Source organism: Hypanus sabinus, chromosome 10 (genome assembly GCF_030144855.1).
Source record: "Hypanus sabinus isolate sHypSab1 chromosome 10, sHypSab1.hap1, whole genome shotgun sequence".
NCBI lineage: Eukaryota > Metazoa > Chordata > Chondrichthyes > Myliobatiformes > Dasyatidae > Hypanus > Hypanus sabinus.
The window spans coordinates 29,611,005-29,638,280 of NC_082715.1; the positions used below are offsets into that span (position 1 = coordinate 29,611,005).

Genomic DNA, 27,276 nt, shown 5'->3' on the forward strand with positions numbered 1-27,276 from the left:
GGTGATTGTAGGAATGACTTGCAGCAGACTGAAAAGATTGAGCATGTAGATATTCAGAAAGAGGATGTGCTGGACCTTTTGGAAGGCTTAAGTTGGGTAAGTCGCCAGGACCGAATCAGATTTACCCCAGGCTACTGTGGGAGGTAAGGGAGGAGATTGCTGAGCCTCTGGCAATGATCTTTGCATCATCAATGGGGACAGGAGAGGTTCCGAAGGATTGGAGGGTTGCAATTGAATCTTCCCTCAGTGGTTGATAAATTGAAGGAGAAGATCCTGAGAAGCAGGATTTATTTACATTTGGAGAGTATAATATGATTAGGAGTAGACAGCATGGCTTTGTCAAGGGCAGGTCGTGCCTTAAGAGCCTGATTGAATTTTTTGAGGATGGGTCTAAACACATTGTTGAAGAAAGAGTAGATGTAGTGTATATGGATTTCAGTAAGGCATTTGATAAGGTACCTCATGCAAGGCTTATTGGGAAAGTAAAGAAGCATGGGATCCAAGGGAAAATTGCTTTGTGTGTAGACGGGTCAAATTCTGCATGGAGGTTGTGACCAGTGGTGTGCCTCAGGGATCTCTTCTGGGACCCTTACTCTTCATGATTTTTATAAATGACCTGGATGAGGAAGTGGAGGGATGGGTTAGTAAGTTTGCTAATGACACAAAGGTTGGAGGTGTTGTGAATGGTGCGGAGGGCTGTCAGAGGTTACAGCGGGACATTGATAGGATGCAGAACTGGGCTGAGAGGTGGAAGATGGAGTTCAACCCAGATAAGTGTGAAGTGGTTCATTTTGGTAGGTCAAATATGATGGCAGAATATAATATTAATGGTAAGACTCTTGGCAGTGAGGAGGATCAGAAGAATCTTGGGGTCTGAGCCCATAGGACGCTCAAAGCAGCTGCGCAGGTTGACAGGAAGAGAGACTCTGATGATCTTCTCAGCTGACCTCACTATCCGCTGCAGGGTCTTGCGATACAAGATGGTGCAATTTCCAAACCAGGCGGTGATGCAGCTGCTCAGGATGCTCTCAATACAACCTCTGTAGAATGTGACGCAGATGGAGCGGGAGAGATGGACTTTCCTCAGCCTTCACATAGAGACGCTGCTGGGCTTTCTTTGCTATGGAGCTGGTGTTGAGGGACCAGGTGAGATTCTCTGTCAGGTGAACACCAAGAAATTTGGTGCTCTTAACGATCTCTACCGAGGACCCATCAATGTTCAGTGGAGAGTGGTCGCTCCGTGCCCTCCTGAAGTCAACAAACATCTCTTTTGTTTTGTTCACATTCAGAGACAGGTTGTTGGCTCTGCATCAGTCCATTAGCCGCTGCACCTCCTCTCTCTATGCTGACTCATTGTTCTTGCTGATGAAACCCTCCATGGTTGTGTCATCGGCAAACTTGATGATATGGTTCGAGCTGTGTTGCTGCACTGTCGTGGGTCAGCAGAGTGAACAGCAGCGGACTGAGCACGCAGCCCTGGGGGGGGCCCTTGCTCAGTGTGGTGGTCTTGGAGATGCTGCCTCTGATCCAGACTGACTGAGGTCTCCCAGTCAGGAAGTCTAGTATCCAGTTGCAGAGGGAGGTGTTCAGGCCCATTAGGCTCAGCTTTCCAATCAGTTTCTGAGGGATGATCGTGTTGAATGTTGAACTGAAGTCTATGAACAGCATTCGAACGTACATGTCTTTTTTGTCCAGGTGGGTTAGGGCCAGGTGGAGGGTGATACCAATGGTGTCATCTCTTGAACAGTTGGGACAGTACGCAAACTGCAGGGGGTCCAGTGAGGGGGGCAGCAGGGTCTTGATGTGCCTCATGACGAGCCTCTCGAAACACTTCATGATGATGGATGTGAGAGCAATGGAATGGTAGTCATTGACACTGAAGACTTCTTTGGCACGGTGAAGATGGTGGTGGCATTGAAGCACGTTGGAATGATGGCGCTGGTCAGGGAGATGTTGAAGATGTCAGTGAGAACATCTGCTAGCTAGTCTGCACGTCCTCTAAGCACTCTTTCAGGAATATTGTCTGGTCCAGCAGCCTTCCGTGGGTTGACCCTGCACAGGGTTCTCCTCATATTGGCCACAGTGAGACACAGCACCTGGTCATTTGGAGAAGGGGTGGACTTCCTCGCCACCAAGTCATTTTCTGGGAGGTAGGCATCACCCGCACAGTCAGATGATGTTGTCCTGTAGTTGGTGTTGTCCTGAATGCCCTTCCATATGCGCCACATACCGCCACTGTCCTGGAAGTGGCTGTGGATTCGCTGAGCGTGTGCATGCTTTGCCCCTCTGATGGCCCGGGACAGTTTGGCCCTTGCTGTTGTTAGGGCTGCCTTGTCACCTGCTCTGAAGGCGGAGTTCCAGGTCCTCAGCAGCGCACGTACCTCCGTGGTCATCCATGGTTTCTGGTTAGTGTGTGTAGTGATGGTCTTGGACACAGTGACGTTATCGATGCATTTGCTGATGTGGCTAGTCTCTGATGTGGTGTATTCCTCTAGTTGGAAGAGTCAACATCGGTTGCAGCCTCCCTGAACATGTACCAGTCAGTGTGCTCAAAACAGTCTCTAAGAGCAGAGATGGCTCCTGTGGGCCAGGTTTTCACCTGCTTCTGAACTGGTCTGGAGCGTCTGATGAGTGGTCTGTATGCTGTAATTAGCATAACAGAGATATGGTCTGAGTAACCGAGGTGGGGGCAGGGCTCCTCCCGGTACGCGTTGGAGATGTTTGTGTAAACAAGATCCAATGCGTTCTCCCCCCTCGTTGCAAAGTCCACCTAATGATGGAATTTGGGGATCACTGACATGAGGTTCACGTGGTTAAAATCTCCGGCAACATAAAACAGTCCATCAAGGTGTGCATTTTGCAGTTCACTAATAGCCCTGTACAGTTCACAGAGCGCCTCAGTAGGCTGACTATGAAGACAGTGGTGAATTCTCGTGGTATATAAAATGGTCTGCATTTAACAGTTAGAATCTTCACCAGCGATGAGCAGTATCAGGAAACCAGCACAGACCTCTTGCACCATTCTGTGATTCTGCGAGTCTTACCGGAAAGAGCTGCATCCTTGTCCGCTTGAAATAAGGCGAGCCCGTCCAGCTGAACGGCAGTGTCCGGGACTCTGTCAGGGAGCCACATCTCTGTGAAAACATACGCACAGCAGACTCTGTACTGCGCCGAGTATTTCATTGGAGTCAGATGTAGCCCATTTTATTGCCCAGGGAGCGGACATTGGAGAGCAGAATGGACATGAGAGCGAGCCGGCTAGGGTTTGCTTTTTGCCTGGCACGGACCCCTGCCAGCTTCCCTCACTTCTGCTTCCTCCCACACCACTTACGACGTCCCCACCTCCTGCCACCAGCATCAAGCGACTCCGAGGACAGTAGGCCCAATCCCCTCAGCAAGCCGAGGTCGCGTAATTCAACCAGCAGATCTTCATGAAGGTCTGTTTTTGGGCGATCTCTGTATTGTAGCAGTATCTGGCGATGTAGATAGTTGCTCTGTATAGCCCCATTCATGTGGTCATACCTTTCTTATTTCTCAGTTCCACCTATAACTCTTCACTGGTCAAGTTCTCCAGTCTGTCCTGACGAGCACTGCCATGACGTTTTCTTTTACTAGTAACGTCACCCCTCCGCCTTTAATCCCTCCTGCTCTGTCACGTCTAAAGCAATGGAGCCCTGGAATATTGTCCTGTCCCTCCTGTAACCAGGTCTCAATATTGGTCACAAAGTCATAATTTCCAGTGTTGATCCATAACCTGAGCTCATCGGCCTTTCCTACGATACTTCTTGCAGCTCGGGACACTAGTCACACCATGCTCAACCTTTTGATGCCTGACTTTGTCTAATGTCTTGTCAACATTTCTCTCTACAACATTTGCACTCTGATTCCCATTCCCCTGCAATTCTAGATTAAACCTCACCTTGCAGCATTAACAAACCTTCCCACTAGGATATTAGTCTTCCTCCAGTTCAGGTGCAAACCATCCCTTCTATACAGGTCCCACCTTCGCTGGAAGAGAGCAAAACGATCCAAAAATCTTATGCCCTCATGCCTACACCTACTCTGTTTAACCCCTTTCTTCCTCCTGACTATCACCCAGTTCCCTATGTCCTGCACCTTGGGTGTAACTACCTCTCTACACATCCTATCTGTCACCCTTTCAGCCTCCTGAATGATTTAGAATTCCTCCAGTTCCAGCTCCTACTCCTTAAAGCAGACTGTTAGAAGCTGCAGTGGGATGCACTTCTCGCAGTTGTAGTCATCAAGGACACCGGAGATCTCTCGGCCTTCCCACATCCTGTAAGAGGAGCATTCAACTATCCTGCCTGGCATCTCTACTGCTCGCTCTGAGCAGATATAAAGAGAAGGGGAAAAAAAAATGTTACCTAGAGCTTTTCTTTCTTTTTTTGCTTTCTCTGACTGAAGACTCTCCATGCTGCAGTTTTGAGAACTGAAGTATCAAGAATATCAGTCTAACTCTGTTCACTCTGACAATGGCCACCACGCTTGCCCCTGCAGTCCTTTAATTTGCTCTTACTAATCAATCCCAAACACCGACTGGTCACTGGTCAGAGCTCAACTGTCACGGTCTGGTGCTGCGTTTTACTACCTGGTCTGCCAACCTGATTGAAATCCCCTCCTCTCAAACATATGAGGTCACGAATAACTGGCTTTGGAATTCAAAGATTCAAAGAACATTTATTATCAAAGTATGTATGCAGTGTACACCCCTGAGATTCGACTTCCCACAGACGGCCACAAAACAAAGACAACCACGGAACTTGTTCAAAAAAAGCATCAAACACACAAAGGGCAAAAAAGAACAAATTGCACAAACAGCAAAAATCGAGCAAAAAACACAATAAACCACCGTCAATGAAACAATCTAGGAACATTTCGTTCAGTTCAGTTCAATTTTATACTGTCATTTGTTGCCTGCCGGCCACAGAGCTAGTCTGCCCTAAACCTGAAACACAAACAACATGAATGACATTATTTCACAACCACCTGCATGTAAAAGGTACGTGACATGTTTTTCATTAACTTGCCTGAGCAAGGATTGATTATTTCCTTGAAAACAGGAGAGTGCAAAATTTAAGCACATTACTGCAAAGCTCTAATTTTTGCAGTTAATATTTTCAATTGAAAAATATTTATCAGAAGCGGGTACTTACTGGAAGAGGAGAATCTGAGCTATGTAGTTGATCAACTTTAACTTCAACTTCAACATGTTGACAGAAAATAATAAGCAACAGGCAGTGTATTACAAGCCTGAATGATAGCATCATCACAATTGTCTTTACGCTGGATTTACTGGAAGCAGAGATTGAATCACATGATTAGAAAGTAAAAGCTATCTAGCATTCTTTGCAATTACATTTATGGTGGAGACAAACTGTAGCTTCAATGCAACAGGAAAAATTTATTACTGGAGTTATGTCATCTCCTTTTACTTACTGTCATTCAGACATCCTTCCTGTATGTCAAAACGAAAAAGTGCAGATGCTGGAAATCTGAAATAAAAACACAATCAGAAAATATTGAAAACACTCAGCAGGCCAGGCAGCATCTATGGAAAGAGGAAAATTTGTGCCATGTGGCAGTGACCGCAAGAACAGAATGATCAGGCATAATAATGCATGACTGAGAGACTGGTGTAGGGGGCAGAACTTTGAGTTCCTGGATCACTGGAGCCTCTTCTGGAGGAGGTACAACCTGTACAAAAAGGACAGGTTACACCTGAACCCAAAGGGGTCCAATCTCCTCGCAGGCAGGTTTAGTAGAGCTGGTAAGGAGAATTTAAACTAATTTGGCAGGGGGATGAGAACCGGAGTGATAGGGCTGAGGAAGGGGAAAACAGAAATAAATTAAAGATAGTGTGCAACAGAGATGATAGGAACGACAGGCAGGAGATGAGGCATAATCACAGCCAGTGGGATGATTTAGAACAGAAAGCAACAAATACTGGACTGAAAGTGTTGTATTTGAATGTTGTATAAGAAATAAAATGGACAATCTTAAAATTCAGCTACAGATTGGTAAGTATGACATTGTGGCCATCTTGGAAACTTAGCTAAAGGATGGCTGCCATTGCGAGCTGAACGTCCAAGGATATACAATGTATCAGAAAGATAGGTTAGTAGGCAGAGGTGGTGATGTGGCCCTGTTTATAAGAAATAATATTAAATCACTAGAAAGGGATGACATAGGATCAGAAGGTGTAGGGTCTCAATGGATTGAGTTAAGAAATGACAAGGGTAAAAGGATCCTAATGGCAGTTGTATACAGGCCTCCAGAGAGCAGCCAGGATGTGGATTACAAATTACAGCAGGAAATAGAAAAGGCATATCAGAAGGGCAAAGTCATGATAATCATTGGGGATTTTAACATGAAAGTGGATTGAGAAAACCAGGCCAGTACTGGACCTCAAGAGTGAGAATTTGTAGAATGTCTAAGGGAAGGCTTTTTAGAATAGCTTATTGCTGAGCCCACCAGGGGATCGACTGTGCTGGATTGGGTATTGTGCAATAATCTGGAGATGATAAGAGAGCTTAAGGTTAAGGAACCCAAAGGAGTCAGTGATCACAATAGGATAGAGTTCACTTTGAAATTTAAGAAGGAGAAACTAAATTCCAATGTATCAGTACTTCAGTGGAATAAAGGAAATTACAATGGCATGAGAGGGAACTGGCCAAAGAGAAGGCATACAAGGAAGCTAAAGCTAGTGGGAAGGTAGAAGATTGGGAAGTTTTTAAAAACTTGCAGAGGGAACTAAGAGGGTCATTAGGAATGAAAAGATGAATTATGAAAGGAAGCTGGCAACTAATATCAAAGATACTAATAACTTTTTTAAGTACATAAAGGGTAAAAGAGAGTTGAGGCAGATATAGGACCAATAGAAAATAACACTAGAGATACTTAGTAAGAGACAAAAAGTTGGCAGAGGAACTGAATGCATATTTTGCATCAGTCTTCACAGTGGAAGACATCTGCAGTATACCAGACATTCAAGAGTGTCGGGGAAGTGAAGTAGGTCCAGTGAAAGTTACAACTGACAAGGTCCTCAGGAAGCTTAATGGTCTGAGGGTAGATAAATCTCCTGGATCTGATTAAATACACCCTCAGGTTCTAAAGGAAGTAGCTGGAGAGATTGTGGAGGCATTAACAATGATCATTCAAGAATTGATCAATTCTGGCATTGTACCAGATGACTGGAAAATTGCAAATGCTATTCTACTACTTAAGAAGGGTGGGAGGCAGCAGAAAGGAAACTATACATCTGTTAGTCTGACATCAGTGGTTGGGAAGTTGTTGGAATCAATTGTTAGGGATGAGAATACAGAGTACCTGGAGGCATGTGACAAGGTAGGCCAAAGCCAGCATGGTTTCCTGAAAGGAAAATCCTGCCTGACTAAACTATTGCAATATTTTGAGGAACTTACAAGCAGGGTAGACAAAGGAGATGCATTAGATGTGGTGTACTTGGATTTTCAGAAGGCCTTTAACAAGGTGCCACACATGAGGCTGCTTAGCAAGATAAGAGCCCATGGACCTACAGGGAAGCTACTTACATGGGTGGAGTATTGCCTGACTGGCAGAAAACAGAGAGTGGGAATAAAAAAATCATTCTGACTGGCTGCCGGTTACCAATGGAGTACCACAGGGGTAGGTGTTGGGTCCGCTGCGTTTAATGATGTAATACAATGATTTGGACTATGGGATTAATGGATTTGAGGGTAAATTTGCTGATAATACAAAGGTAGGTGGAGGAGTGGGTAGTGTTGAGGAAACAGAGAGCCTGCAGAGAGATTTAGATAGTTTAGGGGAATGGGCAAAGAAGTGGCAAATAACATACAATGCTTGAAACTGTATGGTCATGCATTTTGATGGAAGAACTAAATGGGCATTTATTTTTAGAGGTATAGAATATAAGAGCAGGGATGTGATGTTGAGGCTCTATAAGGCACTTGTGAGACCACACTTGGAGTACTGCATGCAGTTTTGGGCTCATTATTTTAGAAGAGATATATTGACTTTGGAGAGGGTTCAGAGAAAATTTATGAGAATGGTTCTAGGAATGAAAGGATTACCATATGAGGAACGTCTGGCAGCTCTTGGGCTGTATTCCCTGGTTCAAGAAAATTAGGCGGGATCTCATAGAAACATTCCAACTGTTAAAAGGCCTGAACAGATTAGATATAACAAAGTTATTTCCCATGGTAGAGGAGTCCAGGACAAGAGGCATGACTTCAGGATTGAAGGACGTCCTTTTACAACTGAGATGTGGAGAAATTACTTTAGTCAGAGGGTGGTAAATCTGTGGAATTTGTTGCCACAAGTGGCTGTGGAGGCCAAGTCATTGGGTGTATTTAGGGCAGAGATAGATAGGGCATCAAAGGATATGGGGAGAAGTCATGGGAGTGGGGATGACTGGAACAATTGGATCAGCCCATGATTGAATGGCCGAGCAGACTTGATGGGCCAAATGGCCTGCTTCTGCTCCTATATCTTATGGCCTTATGGACCAGCACCCTTTATCAGCACTAGTCTCATGAAAAATTAACTATATATCTTCAGTGTGAGAGAGCAGCTTTCTAAGAAAACACATTGGAATGGGATTGCTGGGGCAGGGAATAAACTAAATTGTGCATAAGCTTATGATAATATAGCATAGGTCAGGGGTGGTGACATGTGTGCACATGATAGCACATGCAAAACTTTTGTTAGCAGGCAATATGCAGTGCTACCCTTCTTTAAACCCTATCCATACCATAAAGATACATAATGATTATCTTTACAACCCAAGAGCAGTGAGGTGTTGTCAAATGAAATGCCTAACACTAGCCTGGCACCAGCCAGACAGCTGCACGAATGCATGATATTGGACGATATAATTTGAAATCCTCACAAACCTAGTGTATATATCAGGACTTAGTTTGTAAATGGCTTCACTCTGGTACATTTTTTCTTCTGGATATTCAATGATAATAACAGTCAATGATGTACGTATTTTAGCATCTACATGAATTTTTTGCAATAGACATTAAAACTATGGTATTTAAATTTATGGGTAAGTTATTTTTAAATTGTTTTTAGCCTTTTCAAATTGTTCAGAATGTCAGATACATCTGCAAAGAAACAAAAACATTCAAAAAATGGGAGAACCAGTACATATTTTTATGATGTTAGAGTGAAAGATAAAGCATCACACATCTTATGTCCTTAAACAGTACCATTATGAAACTGTTAAGAAATGGCTTTGCGATGAATGTGAGCAAGAACAAAATGAACACATTTCTCAAGAAATTGGCAACATCAAAAATGCAGTCAAATATTTTAATGACATCTATTTTAGATAGATCCAAACTAGTTCTGCTAATTTTGAGGTTTCAAAGATATTGCTAAACATGGAAAACCACTCAGTGATACAGATTATGTTTAAAAATCACAGCTCATTTCTGCCATTTTTCCAGACAAGAAAAAATTACTTAACTTATTAATGACATGCCAGTGAGCAGAATACAGTAAAAGATAAGATATTAGACCATACAACATACAGGTGGCCCCCATTTGTCAAACGTTCATTTTACAACAGCTCACTATTACATTAGTACCTGTTTTCGCTAACCAAAGAGCATTTTCGCTTTTACGATAAAAAGACGCCCACTTTATACGTGTGTTTACCCTGGAAAGACTACCATGACCGTGAAGCCTTGTGCGGGCAGTTGTGTTCATATGCATGTGCGTGCGTATGCTTCTACGTGCAGATTTGTTTTCTTCAAATCAATTATGGCTCGCTGTCTTCCTGATTTTGATAAGGGAAACTACACCGTAATTACAATATTTCTACTTTATATAGGCTGGATATTTATCATATCATTCCTGCTTTTACTATATGTTCATGTTATTTTAGGTTTTATGGGTTATTTGGTATGATTTGGTAGGTTATTTTTTAGGTCTGGGAATGCTCAAAAATTTTTCCCATATAAATTAATGGGTAATTGCTTCTTCACTTTACAACATTTCAGCTTACAAACAGTTTCATAGGAACGCTCTACCTTCAGATAGAGGGGGAAACCTATAGGAACAGAATTAGGCCATCTTGCCCATCGAGATTGCTCCAATATTCAATCATGGCTGATCCTTTTTTTTACTCTCCTCCTCAACCCCAGTTCCCGGCCTTCTCCCCATAACCTTTAATGCTGTGTCCAATCAAGAAGCTATCAATCTCTACCTTAAATACACCGAACAACCTGCCCTCCACAGCTGGATGTGGCAACAAATTCTCCACCCTTTGGCTAAAGAAATTTCATTCCATCTCTGTTTTGAAAGGGTGCCCCTCTATCCTGGTGCTGTGCCTTCTTGTCATAGACTCTCCCACCATGGGAAACATCGTCTCCATTTCTACTCTATCTGGGCCTTTCAACATTCGAAAGGTTCAATGAGATCCCCCCTCATCCTTCTGAATTCCAGCAAGTACAGACCCAAGCCATCAAACTTTCCTCATATGATAACCCTTTCATTCCTGGAATAATCCTTGTGAACCTCCTCTGAACCCTCTCCAATGCCAGCACATCTTTTCTGAGATGAGTGGCCCACAATTGTTCACTATACTCAAGCTGAGGCCTCACTGGTGCCTTATAAATCCTCAGCATCACATCCTTGCTCTTATATTCTAGATCTCTTGAAATGAATGCTAACATGGTGCTTGCCTTCCTCAACACCAACTAAATCTGCAAGTTAACCTTCAGGGTGTTCTGTAAAAGGACTCCCAAGTCCCTCTGCATCTCAGATTCCAGGATTTTCTGCCTGTTTAGGAATCAGTCCACACATTTATTTCTGCTACCAAAGTGCATGGCCATGCATTTTCCAACATTGCATTTCATTTGCAACTTTCTTGCCCATTCTCCTAATCTGCCCAAGTCTTTCTGCAGCCTCTCTGTCTACTCAACACTACCTGCCGCTCCACCAATCTTCCTATCATCTGCAACAAAGCCATCTATTCCATACAACCTAAAAGAAGTGGTCCCAACCCCAACACCTGCAGAACACCACTAGTCACTGGCAGTCAACCACAAAAGGATCCACTTATTCCTACTCACTGCCTCCTACCAATCAGCCAATGCTCTAACCATGTTAGTAACTTTCTTGTAAAGCCATGGGCTCTTAACTTGGTCAGCAGCCTTATGTTTGGCACTTCGTCAAAGGCCTTCAGAAAGTCCAAATATGCTACATCCATTGGATCCCCCTTATCTATAGTAGTTGTAACCTCCTCAGAGAATTCCAACAGGTTTGTTAGGCAAGATTTTCCCTGAAGGAAACCATGCTGACTTTGTACTATCTTGTCCCTTGTCACCAAGTACTCCATCACCTCATCCTTAACAACTGACTCTAACATCTTCCCAACCACTGAGGTCAGGCTAACTGGTCTATAATTTATTTTCTGCTGCCTTCCTCCTTTCTTAAAGAACGGAGTGACATTTGCAATTTTCCAGTCCTCTGGCACCATGCCAGAATCCAACGATTTTTGAAAAGATCATTCCTAATGCCACCATAATTTCAAACACTACCTCTTTCAGGACCCTAGGGTGTAGTTCATCTGGTCCAGGTGACTTATGTAGCTTCAGCTCTTTCAACTTTTTGAGCACCTTCTCTCTTGTAATAGTAACTGCACCCACTTCTCTTCCTTCACACACTACATCTGGCATATTGCTAGTGTCTTCCACAGTGAAGACTGATGCAAAATACTCATTTAATTCATCAGCCATCTCCTTGGCCACATTATTATTTCTCCTGCCTCATTTTCTAGCAGTCCTATATCCACTTTGATATTATTTAGTAGCTTGCTTTCATATTTCATCTTTTCCCTTCTAATGATTTTTTAGTTGCTGGTTGTAGATTTTTAAAACCTTCCCAACCCTCTATCTTCCCAGTAATTTTTGCTTTGTTGTATGTCCTTTCTTTTGCTTTTACAATAGCTCTGACTTCCCTTGTCAGCCATGGTTGCACTATTTTACCATTTGTGTATTCCTTCATTTTTGGAATACTCATGCCCTGCATCTTCCTCATGTTTCCTAGAAGCGCATGCCCTTGCTGCTCTGCTGACATCCCTGCCAGCAGCTCCTTCCAAATCACTTTGGCCAACTCCTCTCTCATACCACTGTAATTTCCTTTACTCTACTGAAATATTGCTACATCAGACTTTGTGATCACTGGTTCTTTTTCCTTAAGCTCCCTAATCACATCCGGTTCATTACATTACACCCAATCCAGTGTAGCTGATCACCTAGTAGACTCAACGACAAGCTGCTCTATATTACTGATTGGAACAAGCATGGCAGAATAGCTAACAAAAGATATTAGTTCCTGTAAATTTATTTCCACAGATGTTACATAATTAGCTAGGCTAGCCATTATTGTTTAATTGTGTAGGTGTGATGAAATATGCAAAGAAATGGCTATTTTGGTAAAATTACCTGAACACACTACAGGGGCTGAGATATACAAGGCAGTAGTGAAAGAACTGTCTGGTTGGCAAGTCAACTTATCAAAAATAGTTTCCGTGACAACTGATGGTACACCCAGCATTTTCATTGACATAGTCATTGTTTTCAGTGAGAAACTTAGTCAAGTCGAATTGTAGGAGTCAGCTTACTGAAGAAACTAGTGCTGTGTGCATAGCTCTCAATACAGCCAAATACAAGCTGGATAAAAAATATTAGCCATTGTGAGTGCAGTAACAAAAGTCTCACTGAGAGTAAGGCACGTTTGTTTCCCTTTCCTTTTTTTTATGAATATGCACCAAAATTTATAATTTCACATTCACATTTTCTATGGTATATACACAGTACAATATCAATACTGCTTAGAAATTTCAATTGCTTTAAAATATTAATATTAATAATTTTGAACAAGTTTTCTAAATCCTTTACTTTAATGTGACATTCTTCTATTAATAGCAAAGCAATGTAAGTAAGACCCTCTACTGGTCATCTATGAGAAAATCAATATATAATCCAGTATACAAGTCAGGGAGGGAGGATACGGAGAGCAAGCTGTTGCCCATGCAGCAGGCTCCCCCCTCCATGCAGCAGATGAATCCAACGGAACAGCAGATTCCAATACAGTCTGACACCAGCAGCATCTCAGGAATTGACAGTCAGCATTGAACTCAATGTAGGACAGCCTCAGGCACTCCAGCTTGAGATTTTTTCCCTCAGGATTATTTCTGAAACGTTACCAGTGAATGGGTATAGCCACAAGGTAGCGGAAGTTTGAGATCAGAGTTTTCCTTCTCCTAGATGAGCCCCATGGTTGACAAACCCCATCTGACCGAAGTGACTTGTTTTAAGGCGCCAGTAACCCACCCATCTTTGCCCCTTCTCCTGTCAGTAGAAACAGTTGCACCAGGCTTAGTAACTAAGCCATAGGTGAAGGCCAGGAGGTTGTCTTGGTTGTCAGAGGCTATTTGAGATGCATGCCATTAAGATCCTGTGATAGGTCATGGTAGCTTATAGTCACTGATTCCACTGGCTCTGACAACCTTAATGATCCCTCCCCTGGCTATGACAGCCTTAAAGAAAGAATATTTTTCATCATAGACTGAACTTAAAAGAGAATCTGAGCTGCCAATGCACTCCTGATATCAGCTGTAAAACTGCCAATTTCCAGTCAGTGAACTTCTACCAATTCAACGACAGGCAGAAAACAATGCATTGGGGTTGCACGTTTTCCTACACACATCCATTGCATGAGGCGACTGAATTAAAGCAGATAATCTCTCTCGTAATCATAAGGAAGTGGGAGAACATCTTTGTTTGATGATATAGGGCAGAGGTGTTCATTAACTTGTGGAATGTAGATTAACACATGCAAACTGGTAAAACAAGTAAACCGCCATACCAAGATTTTCCAGTCAAAGCAGCAATTATAACATTGAAACTACTCATGTTACTTTTCTGTGCAACAGTCTCAATGCTGTGGATGTAAAATTATCAGCAAAGGGAACTGAAATATAAACCTATTTTAACACACAATACCGCAATTCTTCTCCTTGGACATAATTCTAAAAGTTTAGTGATTTTAACCACCAGAAATTCTTATTGTTAAAATTCAAAACAATTACTTTGACCCGTTTTCTAGTGGGTTTGCAGAGTTTTTCTACTTTGATTTTACTTGTTACCCACCAGTAAAGTATACAGGAAAATTGTAACAGATGAGAACTTCAATTCTTCTTATGAGATATTCAGCTGCCTTAAATCAGTGCTGTTTTATGGAGGTCTATATCAATAGTAGTAGAAAGCTACACTATTCTAGATGTGATTAACCCTGTGCTTCTGGAGGAGCTACATCTTCGAGCTAAAATCCAGCCCAATAAACAAGTGTGGGACCTAACATTCTAACTTTGGACTGGACACTGTTACGGCAACTCAGAAAGACACATCAATAAATACTAAATGAAAAATCAAAAAGAAACTGAGGATTTTAGAGATCCTGAAATAAAAACAGAAAATGCTAGAAATACTCAACAGATTGGGCAGCATCATTGGAAAGAGAAACTGTTAGACTTTCAAGTCCATAAACACTGTTCTTATGAGTTCTGATGTAGGATTCTGGACCTGTAAAAGTAATGGATACAGCCCAGTCCATCTCAGATAAAACCCTCCCTACCTTTAAGCACATCTTCAAGAAGCACTGTCACAGGAAAGAGGCATCCATCGGCAAGGACTCCCACCATCCAGGTCATGCTCTCGTTTTGCTGGAAGGAGGTACAGGAACCTTAGGTCCCACACCACCAAGTTCAGGAAGAGTTATTGCCCCTCAACCATCAGACTCCTGAACCAGAGTGTATAACTTCACTCACCCTAACAATGAACTGATTTCACAATCTGTGGACTCACTTTCAAGGTCTCTACAACACTTATTCTCAAGGGTTATTTATTGTTATTATTTTGTTTTTCCTTTTGAATTTGCACAATTTGTTGTCTTTTGCACTTTGGTTGTTTATCCATCTTTGCATGTAATCTTTCATTGATTCTATTGTGTTTCTTTGTATCTCTGTGAATGCCTGCAAGAAAATAAATCTCAGGGTAGTGTATGGTGAATCTGCGTACTTTGATAGTAAATTTACTTCGAACTTTGAACTTCAAAACTGTAACTGTTTTTCTTTCCACAGATGCCACCTGACCTGCTGAGTTTTTCCAGCATTTTCAGTTTTTATTTCAAGGAAGTGGCACTTTACTGTCCTGAGGCTAGTCAGCAAAGAATGTGCAGGAATTGCACTGTCTACTCTTGGAACACAGCTATATAACCAGAAACAAGCAGACAAAGGAAACGGAGTCACAGAATCGGACAGAGATACAGCACATAAAGAGGCCCTTCGGCCCCCTGAATCCATGCTGACCATTAATCACCGTTTACACTAATGCTACATTAATCCCATGTTTTACATTCTCCCCGTATCCTCATCAACTTGCCACACACTCTTCAATGTGGCTAATTAACCTTCCAAACCCCAAATCATTGTGATGTGATATGAAATCAGAGCCCCCAGAGGAATCCCACATACATTTACCAGAGCTCCCTGAAGGAGAAGGGGAAGAGGGCTTGAGAGCCAGAGCTTTTATACCTAAGAGTTTAGGGTGCAACCCTAAAGATTCGAAAAAGCATAATACCTGGAGGCTAGTAATTTGTAAAGCAGTGATGATAGAGAGTGGTAAATTCCCTCCTCCATAATCTGTGGCATTTACAGAGAAGGAGGAAGCTCACAGTAGATGAGAATGAATGGAAGAGGCACTGTCCATTGTTAAAGAATTCATCACAATTCAGTAATTATCTGAAGTATTGTGCTCCATTGGCTCCACCCAGTCAGAGTGACATTTTCTTCTAATTAAATCAGATTTTATTATATGACTTGGAATCTCCAATGGTCACATTCCAACATCTGACAATAAGCAACAAAACATCTCAGAAATTCCTCTTATGCCCAATTATCGTCATCATTATGTGTCATGTCGTATGACACAGGCGATCATGGTCTTGATTGTTCATGGCTAATTTTCTACAGGTGCTATTGCCTTCTTCTGGTCAGGGTCTTTACACGACGGGTGACCCGAGCCATTATCGATACTTTTCAGAGACTGTCTGCCTGGCATCAGTGTTTGCATAACCAGAATTGTGATGTTTCACGTAATCTGATTGGAGGACTAAGCAGGTGCTACTACTTGCCCAGGCATGACCTGCAGGGTGGAACAGTGCCTTACAACTCCTTTGATAGATACCTATCTCCACCCCACCACCCAATAGGATGACTAATTCCTCTTCTCCAATGGAAAGGTATTTTAGAAGAATATTACATTAATCCCTATCCAATATGGAGTCTTTGAATATGCAGGGTATTAGGAAGATTGCCAAAGCATTGGTGACATACTGAACCTCTTTGCTGAAAAGGTTGTCAGATTAGAATGTTAACAAATCACCACTGTCTTACCAATGAGATTTCCAGGGAGAATACTCCAGCATTCGCTACAAACACCAAGGAAATGAACCAAGTTCTCACTGGTTTCCCTTAGTGTTTACTATAGGCCAGTTAACATCTGTCGTTGACATAGTACATAATACATAGAAAGCCTACTGCGGAATAGAGGCCCTTTGGCAATACATGTGCCGAACATCTACTTACTTTAGAATTACCTAGGGTTACCCATAGCACTATTTTTCTAAGCTCCATGTACCTGTCCAGGAGACTCTTAAAAGACCCTTTTGTGTCCGCCTCCACCACAGTCGCCAGCAGTCCATTCCATGCATTCACCACTCTCTGTGTAACAAACTTACCCCTGACATCTCCTCTGTACCTACTTCCAAGCACCTTAAAACTGTGCCCTGTCATGCTAGCCATTTCAACTGTGGGAGAAGGCCTCTGACTATCCACACGATCAATGCGTCTCATCATCTTATACACCTCTATCTGGTCACCTCTCATCCTCCGTCGCTCCAAGGAGAAAAGGCCAAGTTCTCTCAACCTATTCTCATAAAGCTTGCTCCCCAATCCAGGCAACATCCTTGTAAATCCCCTCTGCATCCTTTCTATGGTTTCCATATCTTTCTTGTAGTGAGGTGATCAGAACTGAGCACAGTACTCCAAGTGAGGTCTGTTAACTTTACCTCTCGTCTCTTGAACTCAATCCCACAGTTGATGAAGGCCAATGCATTGTATTCCTTTTTAACCACACAGTCAACCTGCGTAGCAGCTTTGAATGTCCCCAAGATCTCTCTGATCCTCCACACTGCCAAGAGTCTTGCCATTAATACTATATACTGCCATCATATTTGACCTACCAAAATGAACCACCTCACACTTATCTGGGTTGAACTCCATCTGCCACTATTCAGCCCAGTTTTCAGTCTTCCGCACTATCCACAACACCTCCAACCTTTGTGTCATCAGCAAATTTACTAACCAATCCCTCCACTTCCTCATCCGTCACTTAAAAAATCGTGAAGCAAAGGGGTCACAGAACAGATCCCTGAGGCACACCACTAATCACCAACCTCCATGCAGAATATGATCTGTCTACAACCACTCTTTGCCTTCTGTGTGCAAGCCAATTCTGCATCCTTACTTTCTCAATAAGCCTTGCATGGGGTACCTTATAAAATGCTTTGCTGAAATCCATATACACTACATCTACTGCTCTACCTTCATCAACAGATTTAGTCACATCCTCAAAAAATTCAATCAGGCTCATAAGGCATGACCTGCCTCTGACAAAGCCATGCTGACTATTCCTAATCATGTTATGCCTCTCCAAAAATAAATCCTACCTCTCAGGAGCTTCTCCATCAACTTAACAGCCACTGAAGTAAGACTCACTGGTCTGTAATTTCCTGGGCTATCTCTACTCTCTTTCTTGAATAAGGGATCAACATCTGCAACGTCCAATTCTCTGGAACCTCTCCTGTCCATATTGATGGTGCAAAGATCATTGCCAGAGGCTCAGCAATCTCCTCTCTCACCTCCCACAGTAGCCTGGGGTACATCCCATCTGGGTCTGGTGACTTATCCAACTTGATGCTTTCCAAAAGCTCCAGCACATCCTCTTGCTTAATGTCGATACGCTCAAGCTTTTCAGTCCACTGTAAGTCATCCCTGCAATTTGCAAGGTCCTTTTCCATATTGAATGCTGAAGCAAAGTATTCATGAAGTACCTCCACTACCTCCTCCAGCTCCATACACACTTTTCCACTGTCACATTTGATTGGTCCTATTCTCTCATGTCTTATCCTCTGGCTCTTCACATACTTCTAGAATGCTTTGGGGTTTTCCTTAATCCTGCTCACCCGGAGGGGCCCCTTCTGGCTCTTCTAAATTCATTCTTAAACTTCTTCCCACTGGCCTCATAGTTTTCTAGATCTCTATCATTCCCTAGTTTTTGAACCTTTTATAAGCTTCTCTTTTCTTCTTGACTAAATTTTCTACAGCCTTTTGTACACTATGGTTCCTGCACCCTACCATCCTTTCCCTGTCTTATTGGAAAGTACCTATGCAGAACTCCACACAAGTATCCTCTGAACATTTGCCACATTTCTGCCATACATTTCCCTGGGAACATCTGTTCCCAGTTTATGCTTCCAAGTTCCTGCCTGATAGCTTCATTTTCCCCATAGAACACTACAGCACATGAAACAGGCCATTTGACCCTTCTAGTCTGTACCACAGCTTTATTCTGCTAGTCCCATTGACTTGCACCCAGTCCATAAGCCTCCAGACCTCTCCTATCCATGTATCTATCCAATTTATTCTTAAAACTTAAGAGTGAGCCCACATTTACCATGTCAGATGGCAGCTCATTCCACACTCCCACCACTCTCTGAGTGAAGAAGCTCCCCCTAATGTTCCCCCCAAACCTTACCCCTTTCACCCTAAAGACATGTCCTCTCATATTTATCTCTTCCAATCTAAGTGGAGAGAGCCTACAAACATTTACTTTGTCTATACCCCTCATAATTTTGTAAACCTCTATCAAATCCCCCCTCATTCGTCAATGCTCCAAGGAATGAAGTCCTAACCTGTTCAATCTTTCCCTGTAACTCAACTCCTGAAGACCCGGCAACATCCTAGTAAATCTTCTCTGCACTTTTTCAATCTTACTGCTATCCTTCCTATAGTTAGGTGACCAGAAATGTACACAATACTCCAAATTTGGCCTCACCGGTGTCATATACAACCTCACCATAACATACCAACTCCTATACTCAATACTTTGATTTATGAATGCCAATATGCCAGCAGCCTCCTTTACAACCCTGTCTGCCTATGATGCCACTTTCAGGGAATTACGTATCTGAACTCCCAGATCCCTTTGTTCCTCCGCACTCCTCAGTGCCTACTATTTACTGTGTATGTCCTACCTTGATTTGTCCTTCCAAAACACAACACCTCACACTTGTCTGCATTAAATTCCATCTGCCATTTTCTGGCCCATTTTTCCAGTTGGTCTAGATCTCTCTGCAAGCCTTGAAAGCCTTCTTCGCTGTCTACAACACCTCCAATCTTAGTGCCATCAGCAAATTTGCTGATCCAATTTAGCACATTATCATCTAGATCATTGACATAGACAACAAAAAACAATGGTCCCAGCACAGATCCCTGAGGCACACCACTAGTCATAGGCCTCCAGTATGAGAAGCAAACCTCCACTACCACCACCCACACAGCAAATTTGGAATCCAGTTTACAACCTCTCCATGGATACCTAGTGCCTGAACCTTCTGAACGAACCTCCCATGTGGGACCTTGTCAAAAGCCTTACTAAAGTCCATGTAGACACCAACCACAGCCTTTCCTTCATCTACTTTCTTGGTAACTTCCTCGAAAAACTCTGCAAAATTCATTAAACACAATCTACCATGCACAAAGCCACACTGACGATAATTAATCAGCTCTTGGCTGTCCAAACTCTTGTATATCCAATCTCTCAGAATACCTTCCAATAATTTACCTATTACTGATGTCAGGCTCACCAACCTGTAATTACCTAGTTTACTTCTGGAGCCTTTTTTAAACAATGGAACAACATGAGCTACCCTCCAATCCTCCGGCAAGCACCCATGGTGAAGGACATTTTAAATATTTCTGCCAGGGCCCCTGCAGTTTCTACACTAGTCTCTGTCAAGATCCGAGGAAATATCATGTCAGGCCTGGGGAATATATTTGCCTTTATTTGCTGTAAGGCAGCAACTACCTCCTCCTCCTCTTTAATCTCTATATGTTCCATAACACTACTGCTTGTTTCCCTTCTTCCATTTATGTTATGCTAGTTTCCTGAGTAAATACTGATGCAAAAAAAACTGTTTAAGATCTCCCCATCTCATGAGGCTCCACACATAGATGACCACTCTGATCTTCTAGGGGACTAATTTTGTCCCTTACTATCCTTTTACTCTTAATATACTTGTAGAAACCCTTCGGGTTTACCTTCACATTATCTGCTAAAGCAACCTCATGTCTTCTTTTTGACTTCCTGATTTCCTTCTTTAGTATTTTCTTACATTTTCTATTCACTTCAAGTACCTCATTTGTTCCTTGTTGCCTATACCTGCTATACACCTCCTCGTTTTCTTAACGAGATTGCCAATATCTCTTGAAATCCAAGGTTCCCTATGCCTGTTAACTTTGCCTTTCATCCTGGCAGGAACATGCAAACTCTGCACTCTCAAAATTTCGCCTTTGAAGACTTTCCACTTACTGAACACATCATTGCCAGAAAACAACTTATCCCAATCCACTCCTTCCTAGATCCTTTCTCATTTGCACAAAATTAGGCCATTCTCCAATTTAGAACCTCAACTTGAGGACCAGACCTATCCTTATCCAGAATTAACTTGATACTAATGACATTATGGTCACTGGACCCGAAATGTTCACCTACACATACTTCTGTCACCCTTACTCCAATTAAACGCTTTCCTAACCTATCTGTTCCTATCTCTCTCCAGTGCTAGATTAAAGGCAATAGAATTGTGATCACTGTCTCCAAAATGCTCTCCCATTGAGAGACTTGACACCTGACCAGGTTCATTTCCCAATACCAAATCAAGTACAGCCTCTCCTCTTGTAGGCTTATCTACATATTGTGTCAGAAAACCTTCCTGAACACACCTAACAAACTCCACCCCATCTAAACCCCTTGCTCTAGGGAGATGCCAATCAATATTTGGGAAATTAAAATCTCACACCATGACAACCCTGTTATTATTACAGCTTCCCAGGATCTGTTTCCCTATCTGCTCCTCGATGTCCCTGTTACTATTGGGTGGTCCATAAAAAACACCCAGTAGAGTTATTGACCCCTTCCTTTTCCTAACTTCCGCCCACAGAAACTAAAGTCTGGCACTCTAAGTAGCCATTCCTGTCCCTGAGCCATCCAAGTCTCTGTAATGGCCACAGCATCATGACTCCAAGTACTGATCCACACTCTAAGTTCATCAGCTTTATTCATGATACTCCTTGCATTAAAATGGACACATTTCAAACCATCAGTCTAAGCGTATCCCTTCTCTATCACCTGCCTATCCTCCTTCTCACAACACTGTCTACAAACTTTTTCTATTTGTGAGCCAACCACCCCTTCCTCCGTCTCTTCAATTCAGTTCCCACCCTCCAACAATTCTAGTTTAAACTCTCCCCAATAGCCTTAGCAAACCTCCCTGCCAGGATATTGGTCCTCCAGGATTCAAGTGCAACCCATCCTTTTTCTACAAGTCACTCCTGCCCCAAAAGAGGTCCCAATGATCCAGAAATCTGAATCTCTGCCCCCTGCTCTAATCCCTCAGCCACGTATTTATCCTCCACCTCACTCTATTCCTATACTCACCGTCACATGGCACAAGCAGTAACCTGAGGTTACTACCTTTGTGGTCCTGCTTCTCAACTTCCTTCCTAACTCCCTGTAGTCTGCTTTCAGAACCTCCTTTCTTTTCCTACCTATGTCATTGGTACCAATAAGTACCATGACCCCTGGCTGTTCACCTGTTGACAAGTGACTGGAATCTACAAGACAGAAAAAAAACAGCTAGACGGTTAGAAAACAAACCAAGTCAACATATTCAACAGCTATTTTATAGAGTTATTTGAGGATTGATCAATTGTGGATGGAGTGTTTTTCAGAAGACATTGCAAAGGTGACATATAAAAGGAGGTTGGACGGGATTACAGAACATGGTATTAGGGGATGCACATTCAAATTGTTGGAAAGCCAACGATCACATTAGAATGCATGGTCTTTCTCAAATTGAAAGGATGTACAGTACTTACTAGAGGTTTTCCAGCATGAAAGGGTCTCGGCCCAAAACATAAACTGTTAATTCCTTTCCATAGACACTTAGTATTATTAAGGATCCCACCCATCCATCCAGCATTCTCTCTGACTTTCTACCATCAGGCAGAAGACTCTGATGTATAAAGACTAGAATGGTCAGCATGGGAAACAATTTCTTCCCTCATGCCATTAGGTTTTTTTTTTTATCTCCCTGCCTTATCGTATTTGAAATGTCACCAATTAATTTCTGTACCTTACAATATTTAATTTATGCACTGTACTTTATTTATGTGTAATTCATTTGTAGATTTAATTCTTACTTTCCTAAGTTAGTGTGTGTTATATGTGTTATGTGTACTATTGTGCTTTACACCCTGGTCTGGAGAAACGTCGTCTCATTCGAAGATATACACATCTAGAGTTAAGTGGCAATAAACTTAACTTGATTGAGAAAAAGAATATGTAATTGTATAGTTAAACACTTAATAAAAGAGAAATTGTCATATTGGGATGTTGAACTCTAGGCAGAATATACTGCAGGCTAATAAATGTAAGAAGATCTGTAAAATGACAGAAAATGAGCAAAATCAATCATTATTATTTTAGGAAACTTTGATTATTTAAAACTTGACTGGAAAAAGGAGGAAGAGTAGAAAGAGAAAAAAATAGAAACTTCCAGTTTCTTCCTCCTGAAGTCAATAATCAGCTCCTTGGTCTTGCTCACATTGAATGAGAGGTGTTTGTTATGGCACCACTCAACATACAACCAGATTTTCAATCTCCCTCCTATATGCTGATTTGTCACTACACACATTTGATTTGGCCACAACAGTGGTGTACTAGTAAACTCAAATATGGCATTGGAGCTGTGCTTAGCTTCACAGTCCTAAGTACAAAGGGCGTAGAGCAGGGGTGAAGCACACAGCCTTGTTGTACATGTGTGCTGATGGAGATTGTGGGGTAGATGTTGCCAATCTGAAAGACTGGGTCTGCAAGTAAGGAAATTGAGGATCTGATCGTAAAAGGATGTATTGAGGCCAAGGTATTGAAGTTTATTGATAAGCTTTGAGGGGATGTTAGTATTAAATACAAGCTGTGGTCAATAAAGAGCATCCTGATGTATCCATCTTTGCAGTCCAGATGTTCCGTGGTTGAATGAAGACTCAACAAAATGGCATCTGCCGTAGATCTGTTGTGCCAGTAGGCAAATTGGAGTGGATCCAAGTCCTTAGGCTGGAGTTGATATGTTTCGTCAGCAAACTCTCAAAGCACTTCATACAATGAACTTAAGTAGTTATTGAGGCAGGTTACCACATTCTTCTTAGGCACCGGTATAATTGAAGCCTGCTTGAAGCAGGTGGGTACCTAAGGCTGCTGAAACAAGATGTTCAAGCTATCAGTGAACACTCCTACCTGTTGATCAGCAAGGTCTTTAGTACTCAGCCAGGTCTAGCATCTGAGCCGGATGCTTTCTGCGGGTTTATCTTCCTGAAGGATGCTCTCATGCCAGCCTCAGATACTGAAATCACAGGGTCATCAGAGGCTGTATGTGAGTTTGAGATGGCTCCTCCAGGTTTTGCTGGTCAAAGTGAGCACAGAAGGAATTAAGCTCATCTGGAGGAAAGCCTTGTAATCACCTATGTCACTTTGCAGGAGGTGATAACATTCAAGCACTGCCACTGCTGTCGAGGATCCTTCAGTGATTCAAGACTGGTCCAGAATTGCCAATTCGACAGTGAGATGACTTTCCAGAGATTGTACCTGGACCACTTGTATCTTATTTGATTACTAGACCTGAATGCGACTGATCAGGCTCTCAGCAAATTGCAGATCTCATGGTTCATCCACGGTTTCAGGTTTGGGAAGTCTCTGAATGATCTTGTGGAGGCTCTTGTCTACAACTGTTTTTATAAAAACTGTGGCTACCATAGTGTATTAATTCAGATCATCTGATGAGTCCTTGAACACAGCCCAGTCTACTGACTTGAAGCAATCCTGGAGCTGCTCCTTTGTCTCCTATGATTACCTCTTTATTGTCCTTATCTCTGGAGCCTCTGCTTGTAGGAGAACGACAGCCAAGTGATCAGATTTTCTGAAATGCGGTCTAGGCACAGATTGGTAGGAATTCCTTATCGTGGTATAGCAGTGCTCTGGTGTATAGGGACCCCTGGCACTGCAGGTTATATGCTGATGATAACTGGACAGAGGCTTCATCAAACAAACCTGACTGAAATCCCTGACTATGATTTGAAATGCACCATGGTGAACTGTTTCTTGTTTGGTGACAGCAGCATTCAATGTTTTGAGTGCCTTGAGTAGTTGAACAGTTATTTGCAAAGAATAGAATGGGAGTTCATTTTAGGTGATAGGAGTTGTTACAAGCCAGTGAACTGTCAGAATGCAGTTTAGGTGGAGCCAATATGCTATTCAGCTAGAAAACTAATCGACAGCTTGACAAAACTAAGTGTGTACTAATGAGAGGAGGCTTAGGGTTTGTAACATTTAATCCTACTTGAGAGAGAGTTTTGAGGAGCCGTTGGCTTTTTCTGTAGGTGATCTCTATATTGTTCCCTGGTGAAGAGATCTGATTACTGTACCTGAGAGCAGACAGAACATCATACTGTAGAAGTTTAGTGAAACAGGAATTTGTTGTAAAATCAGCATCCTGACTGGCTGTGTCACTGCCTGGTATGGGAACTGTACTACCCTCAATCGCAGGACACTGCAGGGAGTGGTGTGGACAGCCCAGTGCATCTGTGTGAACTTTCCTCTATTCAGGACCTCTACAGCAGCAGGTCTTAAAAAGGGCCCAGAGGTCATCAGAGACCTCAGCCAATCCAACCACAAACTGTTTCAGCTGCTCCAACTAGTAAACTGTACCACAGCATTAAGGACAGAACCAACTGGCTATGGACAGCTTCTTTCACCAGGCCATCAGATTTATCAATACACTGTGATCTGACGTTGTATCTGACTGTAGATGCAAATATACAAAAGAATTATGTATACAGTCTTAGTGTTTGAGCAATAACCTTCCACAATTCCCTTCCTTATGGCTTGTACATTGCGGCGGAGACACAACATAAAAATGTTTACTCCCTCATGTTGTGAGCTGGATAAAAGAAATAAATTAATAGAAATTACAATATTTCTGTTCCATCAGAGAAATAATACAGCATAGGTGACAATTAACTTCCAACATTGCTAGAGTGTGATGACGGTTCATAATAAACTAACATGCTATAAAATAAATCACATCTCAGCTTTTGCTGTCTTTATAGTAAAGTTATTATTGAAAATATGAATATCCATGTTAGGCAAGAATATACAATATGGCTGGAGGACCTCCAATACAACACTGACAATATTAGCATATTTTAGGAAGTAACGCCTCTTTTAGGGGAAATCCTATTCTACCAACTTTGTCCAATTTACGCTGTAAAGCAGATGCAATGATGCTTCTCCTTTGTGGAAGCAATTGGTGTGTTACAAAACATGAGTGAAAGGAGCCTCCGGGGATGTGCCTGAGGACAGCCAGGGTGCTGGTAGTAGCCAGTCAGGATATCCTGCAATGTCCCTGGTGTTTCAAACATCCCAATGCTGAATTCTGGCAAAAGATCTGTGTGAATCCCTAATTCTCCTGTTAAACAAAATAATTTTGGAATTAAAATTCAAGAATTGATTAGCATTACCTGGCAGCTGAAATGGAATTTGAACACAGAAACAGGTGACACTAAAATCTATTATGCAAAATAGATTGTCAGGTTGCAGATAAAGCTTCAAATCCTTCATTCCAAGCTTGCTACTCTGAGTTTGGTTAAAGACCCAGGACATTTTCCAGAAGGATCACTTTGGCAAACTAATTCAATCCTCCAATCAAAAGTGCTTCTAACACTTCATTCAGCCTGCTTAGTTGCTGATAATGCTAAGGTTGACCCTTACAATTGTTTTCAATACTTTAGTAATAAAAGAAAAATCAAGAAGGAACTTAACTGTTATAGGAATAATAGTGGAGTTTTAAATTATGCAGAGAAGGATATAGTGAATACTGTTAACTCATACTTTGCTGAAGTATTCACCTGTCAAGATGTTACCAAGCCGGCAGTAAGTGTAGAGAAAAATAAGGTTGTATTAAGTGACTTAGAGATCTTAGTAAGTGAGCTCCTGCTTCAACTGAAAAGGCTGAAAGTTAATAAATCTCAGACAACATACTGTGTGTGTATATATATATATAATTGCAACAAACTGTTTTTAAGCATTGCACTGAACTGCCGCTGCAGTACAACAATTTTCATGACATATCCCTCATTCTAATTCCTCTATTCTAATTCACTTTGTAACATCTCATTGAAACCTGTGGAATATTGAAAGGCCTACATAGAGTGGACATGGAGAGGATGTTTCCATTAATAGGAGAGTCAAGGACCAGAGGGCACAGACTCAAAATACAAGAACGTCCCTTTAGAACAGAGAAGAAGAGGAATTTCTTTAGCCAGATGGAACTGAGCCTGTGGAATTCTTTGCACAGACTAAGACATTGAATATAATTTGATAGGTTTTTGATTCATAAGCGTGTCAAAGAATATGGGGTGAAGGCATGAAAATGGGGTTGAGAGGGATAATAAATCTGCCATGATCAAATGGCAGAGCATTGGGGGCTCATCCGGGATTTGATTACCAAATTGGGGGGCCAGTGAATCGGGATAAAAGTCCCTGATCTGATCTGGTTGTGTGGATAACCAGACAGGAAACCAGCAGAGATGGAAATTGACAAATTTTTTAAAGACCCGACTTCGGGGGCATTAGAGGATGCCAAGAAGGTGGAATTGGTGAGCGTTGCAAAATGATTAAATCTCTCGGCGGTGAAATTGTTGATGAGTAAGTTGGATATACAGAGAGCAATAGCTGTGCATTATGTATCCGAGGTTGTGTTCACGTCGGATGTATTGGACCTGTT

The 27,276-nt window shown here is 42.1% G+C and overlaps 1 protein-coding gene across 1 annotated transcript in view; it reads right to left on the reverse strand.

Moving 5' to 3' along the window:
• LOC132400537 (adhesion G protein-coupled receptor F4-like) overlaps positions 1-27,276 on the reverse strand; it is a 116,654-nt gene that overhangs the window by 84,012 nt on the left and 5,366 nt on the right. The window contains exons 2-3 of the mRNA XM_059981579.1: positions 5,458-5,513; positions 5,175-5,313 (exon numbers count right to left, since the gene is read on the reverse strand). Of these exons, the coding sequence (XP_059837562.1) occupies positions 5,175-5,288 (114 nt within the window). The 5' untranslated portion in view covers positions 5,289-5,313; positions 5,458-5,513. The remainder of the gene's footprint in view (positions 1-5,174; positions 5,314-5,457; positions 5,514-27,276) is intronic.